This window comes from Ammospiza nelsoni, chromosome 5, assembly GCF_027579445.1.
Source record: "Ammospiza nelsoni isolate bAmmNel1 chromosome 5, bAmmNel1.pri, whole genome shotgun sequence".
In the NCBI taxonomy this organism is placed as follows: domain Eukaryota; kingdom Metazoa; phylum Chordata; class Aves; order Passeriformes; family Passerellidae; genus Ammospiza; species Ammospiza nelsoni.
Window position 1 is genome coordinate 50,662,013 of NC_080637.1, and position 21,687 is coordinate 50,683,699.

Genomic DNA, 21,687 nt, shown 5'->3' on the forward strand with positions numbered 1-21,687 from the left:
TGTGCTGTAGCCTCTCCCTGTCCCCACCCACCACCTCAGCTTTCATATCACCTCATGCTGCCTCACCCATGTCTTCCTCACAATATTCCTTAGGCTTCCCTCCATCTTTATATCCCACCCACTGGTCCAGGATACTTTTCCAGTCCCTTTTTATGTCCCCTCCTGCCCTGTGGTACCAGTCCTGGAGCTGCTCTTGCTCCTCCAGCTAAAGCCTAAACAGCTATTGGGTACTTCTTGGCATCGCCTATCATTTTCTGAGTGGCTTCTACAGTGAATGTGGAATCCCTGGGGAGCTATTGATGCTGGGATTGGGGAACACCTCTTTCCTGGCCCTTTAACTGTGGGGAGCCCTGCTTTGCAGCATATCCTGCAGCTTCCAGGTGGCTGTGAGGATGAGGAAGGTGCGCTGCTCTCTTCTAGCAGTGCAGCTTAGCTCCACCTTTCCAACAGCCTCAGCTGCCTGTGTACCACAATGGAGGAGGCTCTGAGCCTAGATCCAGCCCTTGCTTTGAGGGAAACTTAAGTACAGCTGAAAGCTGAGCTCTGCCATCTAGTCCTGCCTTCCTCCCGAAGCACGGCGACACAGAGGGGGCCCCCCAACAGCATGGAAGGGCAATCCCCTGCCTGTGACCACCGTGGGGTCCCATTACTTCTCACCTGCGTTCGCATCCAAATATCCTCTCCACCTCCACTCGGCCGGGGCTGAGTGTCCGGGAGCCGTAGCGGTCAGCAGCGTCCCGCTGCCCGAGGCGCTTGGGCTTGGGCAAGTCTGCCAGCACCGTGTACTGCTGCCGCTCCAGCCCGTGCCGCGCCTCTGCAGCCCCGCCGCCGGGCTGCCCGTGGCACTCCCGGCCTCGCGCGCCAGACAGGTGCCCGCGGGCACCCAGCAGGTCGCTGCGGGCCGGTGGGGAGCCAGCCGCGGCACGCGGCACGGTGGATGCCCAGGGAGGGTCAGTTTTTCGGTGCTTTGGCCAGCTCTCCTCAGGCTTCTGGCTGGCGGGACGGCGCTCTGGGACGGGGAGAAGGCCGTTACTGGGGGAGGCGCGAGCGACGCGGGATGCCACCACGTCCACGGCAAAGCAGGTCTTCGGAGGAGAGCTAGAAATGGGCCAGGAGGGCAGAGATAAAACCCAGACTCCCTCGAGGCAGGGTGGGAGCACTGGAACACAGCACTTCGAGCCCAGGGCATGCCAAACCATGCGGATAGAGAGCACCCGAGATGCCCACGGTTCACAGTCAGCACGCACAAAGAGAGACTCTCACATAGTGCCCATGGATGTGTAGAACACTTCCTGGGATCAGAATTATATTAAGAGATGCTAAATCTAAAGAGAGATCTGCCTGGAACCTCAGAGACCCCTGGGTGGAAAGCAAACCAGAACCAGGATCTCACACAGGAGCAAACCAAGAGTACCTGCTTTCGATGGACAGATTTCTTTCCTAAAGCCCTGGGCTTCAGTTCTCACCCAGGATCCAGAGGGAACAGGCTGAGCCCACCTGGGTCTGTCTGCCTGTGGGGCTCGTGACCGCACCTCCTCCTTACGGCCCAAGTAGCTCATCATGTCCCGTTTGCCTGATCCCAAAGTGTTGTCCCACAACCGGGTCATTTCCCCTTCCTGGGAGACAGGATAGGGCAGATCTCTGCAATGGGGACTAGTAGCTTCTGTGGGCTGCAAGGAGGTAAGAGTACGTATGAAAACTTACAGCCTGTTCAGCTCAAAGCTGCCGGTAAAAAGGAACCGGAAGAGGAGCTGTGTGAGTATAAGATGATTCCAGATCAACGACGGCAAGGAACAACACAGAAAAGGCCACATGGGAGTATCCAAGAGCAAATCTCATGAGCTCTTTAGGGGGAGAGTCTCCTTTGTGGGGACTAAGAATCTCAGTTGATCCCCCCTTGTATCTCAGGACCTTAGAATCATAGAATATCTCAAGTTTTAAGGGACCCGTAAGGATCATCAAATCCACCTCCCTGCACATGATGAGTTCTTTCTTCCATCTGCCCAAGGCAGGAGAGCCAGAGGGGCAAATTCAACATGTCTGTGTGCCCAGGAACCTGCTGGATGGGCCCAGCAAAAGTGGCATTGAAGGGCCAAGGGAGCTGAGGAGACCAAAATAACCCAAACCACAAGAGATGCCCATCTCACCCTGGCGAGCGTGGAGTTGGCTTCAGCACAGGCGCTGGGGTCGGTGCCAGTTTCTCTGTGCTCACCCTCAGCTCCGGGGCTGAGTGGGGGATATCGCCTGCTCTCGTGCCAGCTGTGGGGCAGGGAGAGAGGACAGCTGGTGGTCAGCACAGCCCGCAGAGCTCAGGGGCGAGCGACAGCACGGGCAGCCCAAGCCACACTGACTCACTCTCTGCTGGATGGGCAGAGGCTGGCAGAGCCCATCCTGAGACCACCAGCCTTGCTCTGGAGGGATGAAGGATGAAGGAGATTCTTTCAGGGGCTCCCTGACCTCTCCAGGGACAGCCCAGAGGAATGGTTAGAGGGCATGGCATGGGGGTTTCTCAGTTCTTTTTCCCAGGCACCAGTGTGCAGAGCACCAGGGAAAAGGGAGCTGATTTCCCCCTGCTTGGCTTCCCGCTCCCCCTCCTCGGGCCTCCCCAGCGAAGGCATGGTGGGAGCAGCAGGGCTCCCGGCTGGTACTCACCGCTCCGTGCCCTCGGCCGGGCCCACGCACACGTATACCTCGCACTGCGGGGCTAGGATGTGCAGGGAGTCCCAGGGCTCTCCCGGGGCCGCGTCGCTGCAGGCATCGCGCCCCGTGACCGCCGTGCCATGATCCTGTGAGGAAGAAGGGGTGCAATGGTGCTGTCAGCGTGCCAAGGATCAGGACGAAGGCTGCCCCTTGGAAATGCCTGCTCCTTCTACCTCCTCCGAGAGCAGCCCAGCCTCCAGGGCTCTTGATATCTCTCCCAGCCCACCGTTGAGGTTTTTCTCCTGCATCAAGAGGCCAGGGAGGCCCAGCACGCTCCTATTTGATGCTGAATGCTGCAGACATCCCAGAGACTGCACGTGTGGATGAGGGTTCAGGGAAACTGCCCCCCCATGCTGGCACCAATGCTGCTGGTAGCTGCTCTCCCCCACCAGCGGGATAGCTCAGGGAGAGGCAGTGGAGCCAAGAGGAAGGAAGATTTTTGCAGAAAAGGCTGTAGTCCCAGCCTCTGCCTCGCTCTGTCAGGGCTTGCAGGCGTCTCAGCATCCTCCCTGGCCCCCGTTACCTGCGGGGCTTATGAGCAGCAGTGGGGGAGGCTCCGGGGAGCCGGCTGTCTGCGCCGCTTCCCTCCAGCGTCTCGCCTGCACTACGATTCACCCAGAGCTGACAGCTCTGAGCAGATCGAGGGTGAAGGGCTGAGGTAACCTTAGAGGGCCCAAGGCCAGGAGGAGAGGGGGAGAGGGTGAGAAAGAGAGAGGGAGGCTCATTACTATTTCATCATCCCTGGCCAGTCGCTCCTGGAGGACGTCAAACAACACGAAACCCTCTGTGAACATGAAACCAGCTGTTGCCCAGTCAGAGACAGCCAAGCAGCTTGTGTGTCCAGTCCTGTCCCAAAGGATCGTGTTGGATCAAGGGGTCTGGAGCCCAAAACCCCATGAGCTTTACCCCTCTCCTGCCTTCTCTGGGAACACCTTGCTGAAGCTGCCTCAGGGACAGAAGTGAGCCCTGGCCCCAAGCCAGCAGCTGAGGCCATAGGGGATCGACCAGGCCATATTTAAGGTGAGGCAAAGCTGCAAATGCCAGCAAGCGGCAAGCAGAGATTAATACAGGGTGGGTTCCTGCTCTGCCAGTCTCCAATTCCCTCCTTGTAGCTTTGCATCTGTGACACCCCTGCTTTCCCTTCCAGGGACAGGCTATCAAGCCCCTCAGATCCAGTGTCCAGCACTTCACTGCTCAGCTTGGTTCCCAGCTTTGATCTGACACAGTTAAATTAAGTATTCCTATGCCTGGAAAGGAATGCCCATAGAGTTTTTCCCCACTGAGAAATCTAGAAATCCTGGCCAAGCCTTTGTCTTAGGGATTTCTATCTCCAAAAAGGCAGGTGGAGTCCCAGTATAGAAAAAAGAGGCCCTTAAGGAAGTATCCATAGCCTGCAGGTGGGATGGAGGAGCTCACCTGGACAGCATGCTGGTGAGCCCCTGCGGCTCGGAAACAGTGCTGGCACAGGCTCTTTGCAAAGATGTTGGCTTCAAAGTTCATGCAAGGCACGTCATCCACTGAAGCAGACATTGTGCACAGCAGGGACGAGGATCTTTGGCTGATGGGCTACTGGCAGGGGCCAGCCAGGAGAAAAAGGAGGAAGGAACAGCAGCAGAAGAAGCTGTGGAAGCAGGAATGTTATTTCCAGGCTGAAGTTTGCTGCTCCCAGCTGTCAATCCTGGAATCAAAGGGAACTCAGGTACAAGGTGATGCATGCAAATACAGGTAATAAAAGAATGTGCTCTAGCAGAGACCTCTTTTAGAAGGGGTACTGCACCCTGAAACAACTGCTGACACCTCTCAGTTTGGGAGTCCTTATGAACAGGGAATGATGCTCATGTCCTGCTTTTTTGTTTGATGGAAATGTTCTTTCTCTCTTAAAAGGCACACAAACGAAACTTAATTATGTTGGTCATAAAAGGATGGCTCTAAGCAGTTTAGGAAATTGAGACTCTTGTTAATCCTGCTAAAATGTTGAGACCTGTAGGACAGTGGACTGCGAAACTGTGAAGGGGACAAGCACTGCTAGCACAACAGCTGGGATCCACATTTCTGTTCTGTTTTCTTGCAAGCATCCTGCCCACCATCACCTCTTCTGTCCTGCAGGGTTTGAGAGTGAGTCCTCGGATTTAATAATGTGACCTCAGCTGGGAGGGTTCTGCCTAATTTGCCTGGAGGAGGCACCAACAGAAGGACAGGAAATCAGACCAGCATCTGGGATGTGAACATGCCACCGGTGCCCTAAGCATGGACATTTGAGTCAGAGCAACTGATCAAGGCTATTGCTGCTCCCCAAAACAACCAAGGCCAAACGTCAATGCCAAAACAAAGCTATAATTTTTGTTTGCCAGTGCACTCATTTTCGGTACAGCAAATTGCACTAGGTGCCAGCCTTGCAGCATCCTTCCTCACACTGGGCCATGTTTGCTTGACTTGTTCGCAAAAAAGGCTTTTCAGGAGCCTAATCACTCCCCTGCCAGGGATGCAGCACAAAACTCGCCAACATCGCTGCCCACCACTGCCCATGGACTGCCACCCGTGGCTGGAGCCCCTGGTACCCCAGCGCCTGATGGGCAAATCGTTGCTCCCCACAACCCTTGGGGCCGACTGTCAGGATAATCAGGACAATGCTGCGATCCCCAGGGCCTCTGGCACGCATGCAGCCGGCCGTGCTCGGTGCTCCCAGTACCTCCCAGTATCCCCAGTACCTCGGCTTCCCCTCGGCTCCCAGCGCCTCGCCGCCCGCCGCGCTCCCCCCTCAATGAAGCGGGCCGTGGGAACCGCGGAGCGCGAGGCCCCGCCCCCTGCCCTCTGATTGGCTGATGCCGGGCAGCGATTTGAATACCGCCTCCTGAGTGGCCGGCGGCGCGCGCGGCCATGGCGCCCCTGGCGCGGGCTCCCACGTGTCGCGGGCAGCGGGCGCGCGGGCGATCGGGCCGGGGCCGGGCGGCAGCACCGTGCTTGGGATCAGCCCTTCCCCTCGGCGGCGCCTTCCCAGGGACCGCCTCGCCGCCTGCCGAGGGCTACCCAGTGCTCCTCCCAGGCAGCACCCCAAGAACTAGTTATCCCGAAGCCGAAACAGATGCCAAAGCAGCGGATTATCCGCGAGCACTGAGAGAGCGAAACGCCACCGTGTCCCAGCACAGCTCCAGCAGGGGGTCATGCCTACCCACAGCACTCAGAGAGATTTGTCTAACGTGGGCTTTACCTGCCAAGAACAAGCCCTGCCTGACCCTCGCTATTTCTAGCAGAACGCTCTTAAAATCTGTTCTCCACTGCTCCTTCTACAATTCAAACTCCTTCTCTTCCCGATGCTGGTAACAGTTACAAAAAATTCAATCTCACTTTTTGTTCATTCATTGGGGCAGTCTGCAATCCCCTCCTCAAACCTATCTACCTCACACAACCCATTTTTCAGCTCCCTTTTAGTCCCCTGAAGTTCTCATCACTCCTAGTAACTTTTTTCCTCGATTTCATTTCTGGAACACAATGCTGGAAGCAGCAGTGTGACTGCACTGAGTACAGCCTTGAGCTTGATACAGGACAAAAGCAATAACTACAGTGCACTCATTACCACACAGCTCATGCACACCCTGAAGCCATTCCTCCTTTTTGCTGCGCTCCAATTTCCCCCAACTGTCTGATCTTTTTGGCTGCCAGTCTGCTTTTGATCCTCTGTAATCCCAATTATATTTCTGTATGTGCATGTGTGTGTAGCTGCAGTCTAGCCAGTGAAAGCCATCATGCATGGCAGCCCCAGCGTGACAGCCCATGTCACAGCCCTGCATCTCTGTGCCAGCCTGGGGCATGTGCACAGCGCTGTGCAGGTGCCCAAAGTGACCTCGCTGCAGAGCCACGTATGAAATGCCTGTGCAAAAGGGGCTTCACAGGAGCTGCTGGTCTCTGCTTTTCCTTCATGGAGCAGCAACTGCACTAGCATGTTGATTTTTGCAAGTACCTCACATTCTGCAAGTACCTTACATTTGGAAGCAGCTTCCTCCTGAGCAGCTAAGGGGGAAAAAAAACCCCAAATGCTCAAATCTGTCTTGAAAAGAAGTGGAAGCAGCAAAGAAGAATTTTGAGCCAGTCTGGTATGAACTGTGACGTGTCTGGCAAACACTTCACTCACTAACTTGTGCGCAAAACTCAGATTCTCATTTCAATATATCCAGGGGTAGCCTGACTGTATTCCCTGTACATAACAAAACCAGCAGACTAGGACTGAGTCAGTAATTCGCATTTCAGAATAAAGCTTTAATCAATCAAATGGAGAAATCAATAGTGTAGTGAACAATCCTGATGGTTAATGCTGTACAGGATTTAACAGTTCTGTTCTCAGTTTTTCCATACACTTTTTTTTTTTTTTTTTTTTTTTTTAATTTGAAAACTCATTTTCTAGCAGGAACTGTAGGATTTTGGAGCATGGAAGGGGCTGTTGGAAACTTCAGCCGACATTTGAGAAAGGCTCAAAAATGTTATTAAGCCAGAGAAACAGCTAACTAAAAGTGAGGTTCTTCTAATCACCGGGCAGCAAAACGACAAAAACTGAAGGCACTCTTAGCACCTCATCCGGAATACAATGAGGTCATCCAGCTCTGTCCCAGCTACCGTGCCAGGCTGCCTACAGGCTGGGGAAGGCAACTGATCCACATTCCACACTCCACACTCCAGCAGATTTCTCAGCCAGATAGTACATTTCTTTTACAGTGGCCATCCCAGCTCCAGAGCAAACTCCTCGGGTGAGGAAGCACACAGGTCACCTTCTGTCCACAGTCACTCCACAAGGCACTATGTCCTGGAGAAAAGGGAAAGCTGCTGTAGATCCAGACAAGGATGTCACCCTGTCCTCCAGCTTTGAGCTGCAGTCCCCGTAGTGTGATACCCGTCTCCAAACAGAACTTCCCTCTCCTCTCCTTCATCTCTCTCAAACCCACCAAGCACAGAATGCTCTAGAGCATGTAACTCCCAAACCAGAACAAGAAATAATTTATGCTCCACACACGGAACCTCTTGGATACTTTGGCTGAGATCCAGTTCAGCATAACACTTTTGGCCTTGCCCGAGTTGTGTTTTTGCAGCTCTGTAACACCCAAGAACCCCAGGTGAGACAGATGGATAGGTAAGCTCACCCATTAAATCCCATTACCTTTCTGGAGTGGTCTTTGAGGCAGTGTTAAAAGGTGAGGCAAGAAAACCACACACACACCTTAATAATGTGACTGAGTTGTTCTGTGTTAGTGCCCAAGAACTCAGCCCCGGGTGGTACCCAGAATCCAAGCATACAAGGCACCAGTGATAAGAGTGTCCATTTCCCCAGCAATTGCCTTCTTCAGAAGGGAAAGGGAAGTGCAAGGGAGCCCCATTCCTTACCACGTGTGTGGTGTGCTGTCTGGTTCCCTCCAGAAGCCTCCCTCTAGCAGAAATTGTGCTGCTGCTGTCAGTGCTGAAATCAAACCCTCCCCCTTCACACTCTGGAGAGCAGCTCTGTGTGCACACCCTCCAAGAAAGGATGGAGAGACACATCAGGCTGCTGCCATCCACTTTAGCAGCTGGTGGCCGTCAGCATTGTTCTGATGTTCCTCCATGCAGCCTCAGGCACTGCTTTACTCTTTTCCCTCCCATTTCTGGCATGAGGAATCTATTTACTTGCCCATTGCTGGGTTGCAAATTTTTCTGGTGTGGGTTTTGGACACATCGGCCTTTTCTTTCTTTGTCATTTCCTTTTCAGTGCACACATGGCATGGGAGGAAGCTTGGCTGACAGAGGCAGAATACTCCAGGATACTCCAGGACAGAGGCCAGCATACTGCCTGGGCTCACTCTCCTCCTCAGAGGATTCACTCAGAGTTTTGCCCCGGATATTCCTAAATCCCAACCATTTTTTTTTTTCTTCCCCTGCTGAGGGCAACCACAGTAAAAAACATACACTGAGGTCCTAAGAAGAAAGGCAATTAGCTGCTAATAACTGCAACAACCCTGAGGTAAAGGACAAGGGCAGCCTTGTGTGCCACTCCCACCCGGAGAGGGCCACACACACACAGCAAGGGCATTAGGGCATTTCATACTCCCCTGAGTTATCGCAGTCAGGATCAGCACATTCAGCAGACAATGGAATGAGCCATTCCTGCTCTAGCTGGCTCTGCCTTGCCACAGAAATAGCTCCTAGCTATTCCATTTTCCAAGCACCAGTGGGTTTCAATATCCTTTAAACACCAAGAATTACCTCCCCCTCTTTCCAGTTGGTACTGGCGTTAGCACAGCTCCTCTTATGCTTCAAATAAGTCACAGATTTTTTTTTTCTTAGCAAAACGACTTCAAATTTATTCACAAAGTTACCCAATTTCACCTGGCACATGTACCAATCAAAAAGTACCCCTGCATTCAGGTGTGGCACTGTGTTGTGTGGTAAAGAAACACAGGAGACGACACCATGTCTCCATGGAAAAAGGATTTACTGCACCGGAGAAATGCCAGGGCACTGATGCAGGAGTGCAAGCAGAGCTCTCCCAAGTCTCTCAAATTGCCCTGACAATGATGTGCCTGTTGCAGTCTGCCCCAAATCCCCTTCTGTGATAAAGCCAAGTATCAGCTTTGAAAGGGGAGGCCAAGGACAGAAGTAGAGAACATGACCTTCAGCAGAAGTTTTTAAGAGATTTTGTGGTACCTAGACACTTAGCTGGAGATCACTCCAAAAATAAATGGGCAGAGTGTCTAGTGACCCTGGCCAGTGCTCAGGAGGCTACAGAAAGGCTGAACTGGCCTGGGTTAATGGCTAGTCAGAATGCCATGTAAACAAGGTGCTTGCCCACAATGACAGGGTCCCAAAGAGCAGCAGGCCAGATGTGGAGCACTGTCCCAGCTGGTGGTCTGAACATTAGTTTCTCTTTCTCTGTTAATCCTGGTCACGGCCCATTTTGCCAGTCAGCCTCCGACGCTGAGTCTTGGTGGTTCGCCCTGTGCTGGACTTCTGTATTTTCTTACGTGGGCCTTGCCCACGTTGGGATCTCTTTCTTTTTGTCTTCTTCTGGCTGTGCATGTGCAGCGTTGCAGTAAGAGAAGAGATTCTGTGCAGGGCAGAAAGAGAAAAGGGTTTGGGGACCAAAGTTTGCAGAAGGAAGGCAACACCACAACAATAGCTGGAGAGCTCTGTGTGGCCCAGCAGGAATGGACGCCAGACAAAGCAAGACCCAGGGAGATTCTAAGCTGGAAGGAAACCTGCAAGTCTCCGTGCGCAGCGACAACGAAAACTAATGTGAGCATCGTGCTGCCCAGACCCCACAGAGTAAAGCAACTCTCCACACCCTCAAAGCAGCTGTAACACCTGGATACTGAAAAATGTAGAGAACGCCTTAGTTTCAGCTTCAGGAGCCTCTGACCTTCAGCCCCAGAGGGAAGCTGAGCACGCTGCGGAATGCGGCACGGTGGGGGCGCGGGTGAGAGGTGAGCACGGCGCCCATCGCGCTGCCGGCCGCTCCTCCCGCCGCCCCCGGGGCGGGCGGGCCGCGCTCCGCCAGCGCCGCCTGCCGGCCCCGGCCCCGCAGCACCGCACCCGCCGGCGGCCACACGCGCGCCCCGGAACCCAGCACTCCCAGCGGCTCCCAGGGCCCAGCAGGGAAGGCCTGAGGGAACCTGTACGTACTTTTCAGACAGGAAGGGGTTTCTGGACTTCTTGGGCATTGTTCTCACAGGCTTGTTCTCCACCTCTTCCTCTTTCTCTTCTTCAGATCCATCAGTTTTTCCCTTAAAAATAAAGCACTTTTGTGATTCTGGTGTTTCTACTGCCTTCTTGGTTTCATCCTGTGTTGTGAACTAACTAGTCACAGATGAAGATTTCTTAATTCTGCATACCCCTCACTGTCCAAGTGTCACGGTTTCCTATTGCAGTCCCACAACGAGAGATGTTCTACAGTAATCCACCCCAAGATCCAAATCTTCAGCATGACCTTAACAGCCATGCGATTGAAGTTTAAACTTGAATGAACCAAAGGTCTTGGCTTTTGCTTAAATTACTACCAAGATGTCCCTGAGTGGACTTTCAGATTAGATGACCTTACAAATATAAGTACAACCAACACCCGAGAGTCTCTATGAAAGAAATACAAGCTCTTAGTTACTATGTATCTTGAGAATAAAAGTGACCACAAACAGAACTGAATGGTTTCCTTATTTGTGGTCCAAGCACGAGATTATGGAGAGAAAAATGCCTCTTCATGCTAACAGTAATATTTCTGACCGGGACACAGAAAAGAGGTCAAGGATAGACCATTTGGCAATGTCTGAAATCTTGCTGCTTGTCTTGTATCAGCCTTTAAAGTATTACACTGTTGCAATCCAGTCCAGTAAGACTTTCATTTAACCAGGGTCAGTCGGGACTAGCAAAGGGTTCCAGAGAGGTGTGGAGTGAGCTATTCATACAGAACATTTCCTTCTCCTTAGAGGTCCAGTTTAAATTGTGGAAAAATAGAAAAGTTACGAGTTCCCCTTTTCATCCCTGTTCCCAGCCAGCTGCAAGGCCTTGGACATACTCAGGGACCACCAGCCCTACCTCACCAGCCCCAGGAGAGTGTACAGGTGATACAGAGAGGAGGCAAATGTCTTTACCAGGGGGCTGCTCAGTCCCAGCTGGCGTGCCCCCGAGAGGTCCAGGTCGCTGATGGTGGTCACTGTTACGATGTGGTTTGGGTGGTCTATGTTCACAGACTCTGTCCGCGATGTCACCAAGTGCTCCAGTTCATCAGCCTCCTCTGGGAACACAAGAAATCCTGCACTGCAAAGTGCCCAACTTTTCACGGGATAAACTCACTTGTTCCTGATGCACCATGCTGGGCTGGGGTGACACCTGGCCTTGGCATGCAGGGATAAAGGGCAGAGGGCCCTGGCACTGCAAGCCTGGAGGGCAAGCTGCTTCTCCCCCCTGAGGGGCCCTGGTGACACCTTGGAGATGTTCTCCTGCTCCTCCCTTTCTGTAGGACCCCCATGATTGTCAGGACAGAGGGCTGCACGGTCACCGCTCAGATTTCTGCCCAGCTTGTCTGGGGAACACGACAGGACCGAGCAGCTGTTGTTGTGGGACAGTGTGCGAGCGTCCCTGCCCCACCCCGCAACACCCACTCAAGGCTGCCGGCCCACGGGCGCCCACCGCCCTCCCCACCGAGGGCCCAGCACGTACCGAGCGCCTCCTCCCTCTCGCTCAGCATCTTCAGGTACTCCTGGTGCCGCTGAGGAAGGGAAACAGGTCATGGGGCGCCTCTGCCCGCCCCTCCTGCCCCGCTCACTGCCCGCCTGCGAGGGGGGACACGAGACCCTTCCCTCACCTCCTCCTTAATTTTCCTCTCCTCTTCCTTCAGCTTCCGTTTGATCTCCTCCAGTGCCGCCTTCCTCCGCTCCACCTTCCGCTTGTGGAAGCCGGTCAGGTACTCCCTGCCGCCGACAGCACAGAACCGCCCGGCTTTCAGCGACCGGGGCCGCCTTCCCTTCCCTCCCCGCCCCGGGGCCCGCCCGGCCTCACCTCCGCCGCTCCTCATCGAAAGTCACCACCAGCCGCCTCTCGCGGCTGCCCGGGCCCTTCTTGTTCTTCTTGCGGCCCATGGCGGCCCCACGCTGCTGCTGCCGCGGCTGCTGCCGCCCGCCCCTTCCGCCGGAAAGCCGGAGCTCTGCCCGCCGCCCCCGGCCCGGGCGGGACCCAGCGCCCAGCGCCCAGCGCCCAGCGCCCAGCGCCCAGCGCCCAGCGCCCAGCGCCCAGCGCCCAGCGCCCAGCGCCCAGCGCCCAGCGCCCAGCGCCCAGCGCCGGGGCCTGCGTGCGCCTGATCCCGGGCGGAGGCCTGTGGGAGCCGCCGGCTGTGTTCCTCTTCAGCTGCCTCCTAGCAAAAGATTCTGTGGCGCTGCCTTGTGAGGCCGCTCTAAGCCAGAACATGGCAGCGTAGCACCCGCTCTCACAGTGTAGCCCCAGATTCGTTCTGGCACTCCAGAGTGTTTTGCATCTATATCTCTTAAATAAATGCCACTCTTCCGAATAATTAACATCTGCAGTTCTTCAACTGAGCATTCTTGAATAGAGCTCTGTGTACATTTCAAGCTATTGTCATTTCTTGGTGTTAGCAGCGCATGTGCTGCTCCTCTAATCTGGGGAGGGCAGCTATGGAGATGGGTCTTGGCTCTGATGCTGTGTCCAAGTCGCAGCGTCTGGCTGGAGAGCCATGATTTGTGTAGTGGTGGAGAGAGGTACTGGCATGAGTTGGTGGGGGCATCAAGAAAGACTGCCATGTTCTGATGGCTTAGAGTGACATTGGCTGAGCTCCTGAACCTTTATTGCTCCCCTGTTCTCTCCTTAAAAATGGGTGTAATGCCTGTGTGGTGGCCGGCTGACTTAGGTGGAAGCTTCTGAAGTGTTGTGGGGGCAGCCAAAGCCAGCCCCCTCAGCCCACAGAGCATGACGAGTCCTGACAGTCCTGTCACAGCCTGGCAGTCACTTGTCCACAGCCAGCTTTCCTTTATCAGCTTGCTTGCTGCTTTCGCTCTTTTCCTGGTCTGTCCTTTCACCAGCAGAAATGTGGAAAAACCAGTTCTGTGGTTAGTTGCTGCACTTCCCTCCACGCCCATGGGGCAGGTCTCCTGCTCCGCCTGTGCCTCACGCACAGTCTGGGTGCACTTCAGCCTCCAGCCTCTGCCTCCGCCTGTGCTCAGCCGGCTCAGGTGCACCGACAGGCCTCTGTTCCCTTCCCATTTACCTTAACCTTAGGCTTCTTTGCCTTCCTCTTTTCTCTCTGGCTGCCAGAGCTTGTCTCTCTGGTGGCTCCTTCTCGCCTGGGTAACGCAGTGGCTTGGCCTGCAGGTGCATAAGGTGCAGGTAGCTGCCCTCCTGGCCCTGTCCTGCCCTGCCTGGAGGGATACCATTCTGAGGCGATGGCTGCAGGGAACGAGCAGAGCATGAAGGCCCTGAAGGAAGTGTGGAAAAGAGCAGAGAACTCTTTGTGTGCGGACTGCGGGAAGCCAGGTGAGTCCCCGAAGGATGCTGCAGTAGAAGTTGGAAGCAGGGAGCTGGGGCTGATCTCTAGCAGCCACTTAGTGCTGGCTATCTGGACTGCACAGGAGCCTGGGCTGGAGAGAAAGGGGAGGCATCGCTCTGGGTATTCATTTCCTCTCCCTTCAGGTGGGTTGGCAAGGGAGGAGGGAGAAGATGCTGCCATAGCACTGGTGGGAAGGACAGGGGTGTGGGGGTGCCAGATTAGCAGGGGCTCCATGGCTGCAGCACCGTGGGTTGTAGTCATGTCAGATCGCAAATGCAAACCAAGGTCATGCCCAGTCAGGACCTGACAGGAAAGCTTGCAGTGAAATCTTAACTTCTCCAGAAAGAAGGCATGATTCAGGAGGGCATTGTCTCCGCCATGACTCAGCTCTGAACTGACAACCTGCCACAGCTGCCTGGGAAATTTCATTTACTGAAGGGCTTGCCCTCTCAGAAGGGTACCCAGTTTGAGGTCCTACAAGTGCTGCTAAAACCACCCATCATATACCTCCAAAAGGAGTGTACTAGCCAAGCCAGATTAAGACTGGGCAAATTAGTACAATTTTGCCCTTTTTAATTATTCCAGGAGAGTTTTAGATTCAAGGTTGTTTTCCACTTTCTGAACTAAACACTGTTAGGGGGTTGCTGTGATGCGCTGAACAACTCCTGGGGTCTTTTCCCAGAGGTGGTTTCATTTTCCTCTGGGTGATCCTTTACACAAAGGGAGTTCACAGAGCACTTTGGGGTTTTTCAAGATACGGGTCATTAAAAATTCAGTCAAAGTGATTGGAACAGGGAGTGAGGGACCAATAGCTGTGTTTTTTCTGACTGGCATCCGTGCCTTGGGCATTAATTACTCAGCTCAGATGAAACTGTGGTCATCAGCTCCCTGTTTCTCAGGACTACATTCTCAGGTGAGGCATATATCCCAGGGATATTCACCACTTCTAGTTATACCCTTTTCCATATTCTCAGATCCTGACTGGGCATCCTCTACTTTGGGTGTCTTTATATGCCTCAGCTGTTCAGGAATTCACCGCAACATCCCTAGCATCAGCAAAGTCAAATCCCTGAAGATGGACTACTGGGATGATGCTCAGGTGCAGGTGAGATCTTTATCCCCATGGGTAGGGCAGGTGGTGTGGACTAGGCTATACACTCAGTGTCCTGGCAAAATTCGTCCTTTGACCTCACAGAGTTGGAATGTAATCTGGTTTAATCAGTCTCTTTTCTACGCATGAAAATCAGGGATAACTCCCCACAACCCACTGGGAGAGGGAGGACACACTTGCCTTATGTGTTTCTGCATGTCCTGTTACTTTATGGCAAATGCAGAGCTCTTGCAATGTTTCATACTAAGGCTTAGGGTCTTTGTTGCTTCAGATTACTTGTTTTCCACTTGCCAAGGTCATCCAGCCTCAATGTCTCCTCTTGATTTCAGCAGTCCGAGGGGAAAATCTTGGGCAACTCCATTCTCCAAGAAAAGTTTCCAGATATAATACAATCTCTTGAGATAAATGGTTCTTATGAGAACTTGACTTTTTCCCGTTACAGCCCCCTCAACTCACTAATTTTCAGGAGACTGAAAATATTTTCTGGAGATCCAAAGAGAATAATCTGTGTCTTGTTGCTCTTTGGAAGAGGTTGGAATGTCCTTCCAGATGCCATTGCAGAGCTGTTGTCAAGCTCTCCAGGAGATGTGGGGCATGGCAGCAAATCCACTGAATGTGTGAGCACCCAGCCTTACGGAAGTGACATTTATGGCACTCTATTGATTCAGGTGCAATCACTGTAATGTCTGAGAGTAGATGAGACCTTTGAGACCCACCTTCCTGCTGCCAGACTGCTGGAATGTTGCAATGGAGGGGAAAGAGAATGCTCCATTAGAGTTTGATATGCATCTGACTCTGTAGTGGGTCAGGAAAGAAAAGGTCCAACATGAGTGTGCATCAAAGGCAAGGCACTTACTCTCTGTCTACCTCTGCAGTTTCTGGCCAAGCATGGGAATGCTGTGACTAAAGGCATATATGAAGCTCACATCCCTATTTACTATTACCAGCCAACCTACCATGACTGCCAGTAAGTTGCTGCATGCAGAAGGAAAGGGGGAAGGGCAATTCTCTGTTCCTCTAATTCCTCTAGTTTGTTTCTGAGCTACCTGTCCCCTCTCTCCATAGAGTGCTGAGAGAACAGTGGATACGGGCCAAATATGAACGCAAAGAATTTACTGAGCTGGGAAAACAGCTGCCATATTCTGATGGTAAGAGCAGAATACAGCATCATAACAACCTGCCTGTTGTCTTTGCTAGCAACTTCTGAGTGCCATGAGGTGTCAGTGTTGCAAATCCCACAGGTACTCCTGAGAACCCAAGTGGTCATTACAGGGCTTCGTTTTGGGGGTGTTAAATTGTGGACAACATAGGCTGGCACTGCCACAGGTAGCTTAGAAGCCTGGTGTTACCAGGTGGCATTTTTCAAAGACATTTGTTGTCTTGTTGGAGACAGATACCTGCAATAAGGAATATCTGTCCTGCTGCATGACACCCCCTATAACCCGGTCAGTTGTCCTTGAATCGGCACTGTGACAAAGGGCACTGGAGCTCAAGAGCCTGCAGAGTCAAGTGGGAAGAGTTCTGGTCCCACACCAGAGTCTGCATGGGCCAGGACTCTAGTGTTCACAGGAGACAGCTGTCACACTGTCAGAGGTAGTAGTAGGAGCAGTACTAGGAGGTGGGAAGTATCTGGGAATGTCTTTTGGTGAGCGCTTATCTGCACTGCAAACATGAGAACACAGCATCTTTAGTTGTAAGTCAGAGGTGAAACATCTCAAGTGTTTACTCTCAGCAAGAGCCCATCATGTTCTTTGTCCCAGAGGGGTGGCTGGGCCCCAGGCTGCATGCAGCTCTCTGGTGCCTACAGTGCCTGTGGGGAATGCTACTACAAGTGCCTTTTCTGCTCCAAGGGGTGAAGGAAGGCATCCTTTGGAAGCGAGGCCGAGACAACGGGCAGTTCCTACCCCGCAAGTTCCTCTTGTCTGAGAGAGAGGGATGTCTGAAGTATTTCACCAAGCAGGATGTGAGTATGGTGGTCAACTCCCACCTCAGTGTGTGCTCCACCCGTAGCAGTGGGGTCACAGAGATGTTCTGACTTCCTATGCATGTTTCTGAGGTTGCTTTGTTCATCCCAGCTCAGAGATGAGAACAAAACATGTCACTAAGGAGAAGGGTCCCCTTCCTACTGTCAGAGTGACTTTTCCTCATGCTCTCCCTTTGTGCTTCCCTCACTACTGAGAAAAAGACTGATCTTCTATTTCACTCCTACCCATTTGCCTGGATGTGTAATCCTGCACCATTCCTGTAACCAACCTCTCACCCCACTGTGAGCCAAGTTGGCAAAAACCTTTTCTCAGGTTGGTTTTGAGGAGGTTTAGGTTTTTCTGCTCATTCATATTTCTGAAATGAGTGGGGCAAGAGCTAAAATGCTGTCACAAGGGTGGGAATGGCTCAGGGTAGGGAGAAGCAGGACATGCCATCCAGAGAAACCTGGACAAGCTCCAGAAGTGGGCTGATATGAACCTCAGAAGGTTTAAAAATGCCAAGTACAAGGTTCTCCACCTGATCAGGCCTCTGACCCTGCCTTACCCCAGGTAATTAGTGGCTCAGATCTCTTTCCTTCTAGGATTGCTCATGCATGGTCAATGCCATTCTGTTTTCAGGCCAAAGAACCCAAAATCAACGTTAAAATAGATGTAATCAATGCTACATTCCAGCCAGAGAAGATTGGGAACCCCAATGGCCTGCAGATCACCTATCTCAAAGACAATAAGACCCGGAATATATTTGTCTACCATGAAAGTGGAAAGGTATTTGGTTTTAGCATCAAACCCTGCAAAGCCATTGAGGTGCTTTGAGCAGCTGCTGATATTAAATAGTATGAAGCATGGGTAGGATGGGGTGTGTGAGTGTGAGTTGCTGTAGGTAATAGGGTGGGGGTTCTGGCTGCGTGTTTGTGTATCTGTGAGAGAGTTTTGCTGCAGGGAGCAGGGCAGGAGCACTGGCTGAGTTGGTTTGTGTGGGAGGAGTTCTACAGAAGATGTGCTGCCTGTGCATGTGGGGAATGGGGCAGCCGTGCTGGCTGTGTGCATGTGAGGGAGATGCTGCAGAGGGAGAGCTGAGTGTGCTTGTAGCTAACTCAGGGCTGGGTGCAGCTGGGTGAGTTTAGATGCCCCTCTGTTGCTCTGGCTAAGCTTTCTGTCCTGTTCTACCCTCAGGAGGTAGTGGACTGGTTCAATGCCATCCGCTCAGTGCAGTTCCATTACCTGAAGGTGGCATTTCCCATTGCCAGCGATAATGAGGTAAGGCAGCACTGGAGCTCCTCCTGAGCCTCCCGCTGCTTGCATGATAAAAGAGCTCGTTAGTTACTGTTATAACCCCAGGTATGGAAGTGGAAACTGCAGGGTAAAGACAGAGGGATGAGAAGGTGTTTTTAAAAGGGCCTGTGGTGGTCAGAAAATAGCTGCTCTCTGCTGTTTTGGAGGCAGAAGTGATGCCTAGCTAGGCAGTTTGGAAAATATAAATTTAGAAGGTGACTGAATTTGGGGGAATAGAAGGGTGGGGGAGGGAAATGAATAGTGGAGAGGCACAGCTAAGAGAATGATACTCTTGCCATTTTGTCAGATCAAAAATCGTCTGACCAGAAACTTCTTGAAGGAGGGATACATGGAGAAGACTGGTCCCAAGGTGAGCTGCTATGGTAGAAAAAATCAAACAGGGGCCTGCCAGAGCACCACTGGCTTTCCCTACTTCAATGTTTTTCTCCTGCTGTTTCCTCATTCCCCCCTGACTCTTTAGACACCCGTGGGAAAAGTGTGTGGGCACCAAGGGAGGGGAGAATGAAAGGAAGGGGAAGGACATATATGAAAGTAGATGAAGCCAGAGTCCCTTTTTTCTCCCAGAGCAACAGATCTCTCTGCATGGGTCTGTGTGTGCGTGACCTTACAGGTATTTAGTGTCCAGATTTCTCCTGTCTCAACTCTGGGCTCCTTCATCGAAGTTCAGGAGTTGGGGACAGCAGCTGGGAGTGAATCACCCGATACTGACCCGGCTCTCGGCTCAGAAAGGGCGAGGAGGAGGTTGCTGACGGCAGGGGCTTGCTTCACGCGGTTGGGATGAGTTTGGGTATCCATTCGCACTGCTCGCAGCAGAGGGCACTGTCCCCTCACACATGTCGCCTCTTCCCTTCACAGCAGAGAGAGGCCTTTAAGAAGCGCTGGTTCACGCTGGATCACCGCAGGCTCATGTACTTCAAGGATCCTCTGGTGAGAGGGCGATGGACCGCCGGCAGCTGAGGGCAGCGGTGCTGGGGGCAGGGTCAGAGTGCGCACAGAGCCTGTGCTCTGCAGTGAGCGCGGCTTGCTGGTTTCCCAGCAGCTGTGAATGGACTCCAGGTCTTCCCCTTTTCACCCCTTTTAGTTCATCACATGCTTTCTGTGTTTTTTCACTGCCTGCAAACAATGGGAGCAGGGAGGGCAGCAGTGTAAAGGTGGCGATGGGAGGGTGACACAGAGAGATGAGAGCAGCAGCTGCCCTCTCAGACCTCTTGAGATTCATGGCCTTATGTTTTCCTTTTCACTACTGCCTTTGAGCACAGGCTCACTGCTCTTCTGAACCCCTGACCACCTCCAAAACCTTTTGCTGCTACATTCCTGATCCTCACACACTGTCCTCTTGTCCTTAGGTGTCCTGTAATTGTTCTCTTATTCTTCTGGGATTCCATAAATCACTGTTTTTCCCTCCTGATGTGCAGGATGCCTTTGCTAAGGGTGAGGTGTTTGTGGGCAGTGGAGAGAATGGATACAGTGTCCAGAAGGGATTGCCTTCGGGGACACAGGGCAACTTCTCTTGGCACTACGGCATCACCATTGTCACCCCTGACCGGGAATACCTCTTCACCTGCGAGACAGAGACTGACCAGCTGGAGTGGGTCAGAGCCTTCACTAGTGTCATCAACCAGGCCATGACACCACAAGAATATGCAAGTAAGTGCCTGGATGCTGTTTCCTTCCCCTCCTGCTACTCCCATTCAGGGTATTTCCCTAATGCACCACCTCTCTTCTCTTCTCTTCTCTTCTCTTCTCTTCTCTTCTCTTCTCTTCTCTTCTCTTCTCTTCTCTTCTCTTCTCTTCTCTTCTCTTCTCTTCTCTTCTCTTCTCTTCTCTTCTCTTCTCTTCTCTTCTCTTCTCTATCTCTTCTCTTCTCTTCTCTCTCTTCTCTTCTCTTCTCTTCTCTTCTCTTCTCTTCTCTTCTCTTCTCTTCTCTTCTCTTCTCTTCTCTTCTCTTCTCTTCTCTTCTCTTCTCTTCTCTTCTCTTCTCTTCTCTTCTCTTCTCTTCTCTTCTCTTCTCTTCTCTTCTCTTCTCTTCTCTTCTCTTCAGTTGAAGCCTACTTCAAGTTTAAATCCTAGGAAGCCATGCAGGAATCTCACTATGACTCAACTCTGCCTGGTCCTATTGGGTGGCTGTCAGGACAGGAGAGGAGATTGACATCAGAGAAACACAGTGCTCTTGGAGCACCCTTTGAAGCACTTTTGCCCCCATAGGATATCCACTTTATTTTGAGGGCCTGATTAAGCTGCTTCTTTTCAAGTGCAAGATTTTGTGTGTCTGAATCCTCAGTACAACCTGTCCCTGTTAAATTGCTGTTATGTGGCTGGATGCTGACAGGTCTTGCCTGTCAGTCAGGCCTTGAAAACTTTGGCACTTACTATGTTGGACGTGAGACCCAGCATCACTCCTGCATGAAACTGCAGACAGGCACCCACCTGATGCAATAAAAGAGCTGCCTGGCTGGAGCCAGGCACCACAGCGGGTTACAGGGACTGCTGGACTAAAAGAGCCTGTTCCTTTACAAGAAATACCATATCTGCGGGTGACAGAGATGTCAAACATCTAGATATTTGACCAGTTAGTGCAGTGGTTGAGAAAGGTCACTTAAAAATGTAACCGAAACAGCCAGATGTGAGGCTTGTTTCCTTCTGCCATGTATGGGTTTGAAAGCTTCTTCAGATGACATTTGTGTGCAGATCTTCCACCAAATGCTTCAGAGAAGATTAAGAGATCATATCAAAAATAATGTGGATATACATTTGGGTATGTGGATAAATAATGTGGATATACATTTGTGTATGTGGATAATGTACATGCACACACATAACAAAAAGTGATGGAGGTGGAATACTGCCCTAGGGAAGATACTGTGAGGGATTTTCATGCCACTGAAGATCAGCTGCCCAACTTGAGTCTCTATCAGACCAATGGAGAGGGGCTGGGTCTTGCAGAGGAGCTGATAAAGTGTATAGAGTTCAGAGTCTGCTGTCTCTACTAGAGCCTAGGGTTGATGCTGAATATGGTAATACATGGATCTCTTCTTCCTCGTTCCCTGTATGTCAAAGGCCTGGCACTTTCATTCTGACCTGCACATTGCATATGTTTATCTTGCCCATCACACATACATATCTGTATGTTCATGTTCTCTTAGTAAGAGTTAGCCTAAAACACAAAATCAACCCATGATTCATGTCTTAAAGCTCATCTCTTGAAGCTCTCTTGGGAGAGCTGTGCTACACATGCTGGGAGGAGTAGCTGAGTTCTGCTGGTGGCTGTAGTATCTGATGTGTTTGCAGTTTTATCAGGCAGTGTGAGAGAAGGTATCTCGTGTGTTAAGGGGAGCTAAATGGAATCAATGAGACAACCAGTATTTTAATTAGCTCCTAAAGAAATAATTTAAAAATATCATTGTAATTTATTTTAACGTCTTAAATTAGCTGACATGTTAACTGCTGAGGTATGAGGTTGTTTCTTGGAAAAAAGTACAGACGATCAAACAAAAAGCCATAGCTGTTCATTGTATTTCCTGGGGCATGTGAACTGTGGTTGTTCCCATCAGAGCCAAATGGGCAGACTCATGGTGCTCCTCTGCTTCTCTGGG

At 52.0% G+C, this 21,687-nt stretch overlaps 2 protein-coding genes across 2 annotated transcripts; one reads left to right on the forward strand and one right to left on the reverse strand.

Annotated features, from left to right (window-relative positions):
* Positions 1 to 7,052: 7,052 nt before the first annotated feature.
* On the reverse strand, positions 7,053 to 12,380 carry NOL12 (nucleolar protein 12). Its single transcript, XM_059473333.1, has 6 exons — positions 12,208 to 12,380; positions 12,014 to 12,119; positions 11,869 to 11,917; positions 11,301 to 11,443; positions 10,339 to 10,439; positions 7,053 to 9,763 (listed from the first exon to the last, which is right to left on the reverse strand). Exons 1-6 carry the CDS (start codon positions 12,285 to 12,287, stop codon positions 9,592 to 9,594), a joined length of 651 nt encoding a protein of 216 aa, XP_059329316.1. The 5' UTR covers positions 12,288 to 12,380; the 3' UTR covers positions 7,053 to 9,591.
* Positions 12,381 to 13,408: 1,028 nt separating this feature from the next.
* Positions 13,409 to 21,589, forward strand: LOC132073925 (arf-GAP with dual PH domain-containing protein 1-like). Its single transcript, XM_059473240.1, has 11 exons — positions 13,409 to 13,692; positions 14,680 to 14,810; positions 15,692 to 15,783; positions 15,882 to 15,964; positions 16,667 to 16,779; positions 17,420 to 17,566; positions 17,975 to 18,058; positions 18,381 to 18,443; positions 18,950 to 19,021; positions 19,510 to 19,741; positions 20,136 to 21,589. Exons 1-11 carry the CDS (start codon positions 13,602 to 13,604, stop codon positions 20,162 to 20,164), a joined length of 1,137 nt encoding a protein of 378 aa, XP_059329223.1. The 5' UTR covers positions 13,409 to 13,601; the 3' UTR covers positions 20,165 to 21,589.
* Positions 21,590 to 21,687: the final 98 nt, after the last annotated feature.

Excerpts from the sequence above, each read along its gene's own strand:
- NOL12 (XM_059473333.1), bottom strand. The coding sequence starts at position 12,287 with ATGGGCCGCAAGAAGAACAAGAAGGGCCCGGGCAGCCGCGAGAGGCGG. Across the intron at positions 11,444-11,868 it reads CGAGAGGGAGGAGGCGCTCG|AGGAGGCTGATGAACTGGAG; the intron begins GTACGTGCTGGG and ends TTGTGTTCCCAG. Across the intron at positions 10,440-11,300 it reads TGGGACTGAGCAGCCCCCTG|GGAAAAACTGATGGATCTGA; the intron begins GTAAAGACATTT and ends TTTATTTTTAAG.
- LOC132073925 (XM_059473240.1), top strand. The coding sequence starts at position 13,602 with ATGGCTGCAGGGAACGAGCAGAGCATGAAGGCCCTGAAGGAAGTGTGG. Across the intron at positions 14,811-15,691 it reads GGGATGATGCTCAGGTGCAG|TTTCTGGCCAAGCATGGGAA; the intron begins GTGAGATCTTTA and ends CTACCTCTGCAG. Across the intron at positions 18,444-18,949 it reads TGGAGAAGACTGGTCCCAAG|CAGAGAGAGGCCTTTAAGAA; the intron begins GTGAGCTGCTAT and ends TTCCCTTCACAG.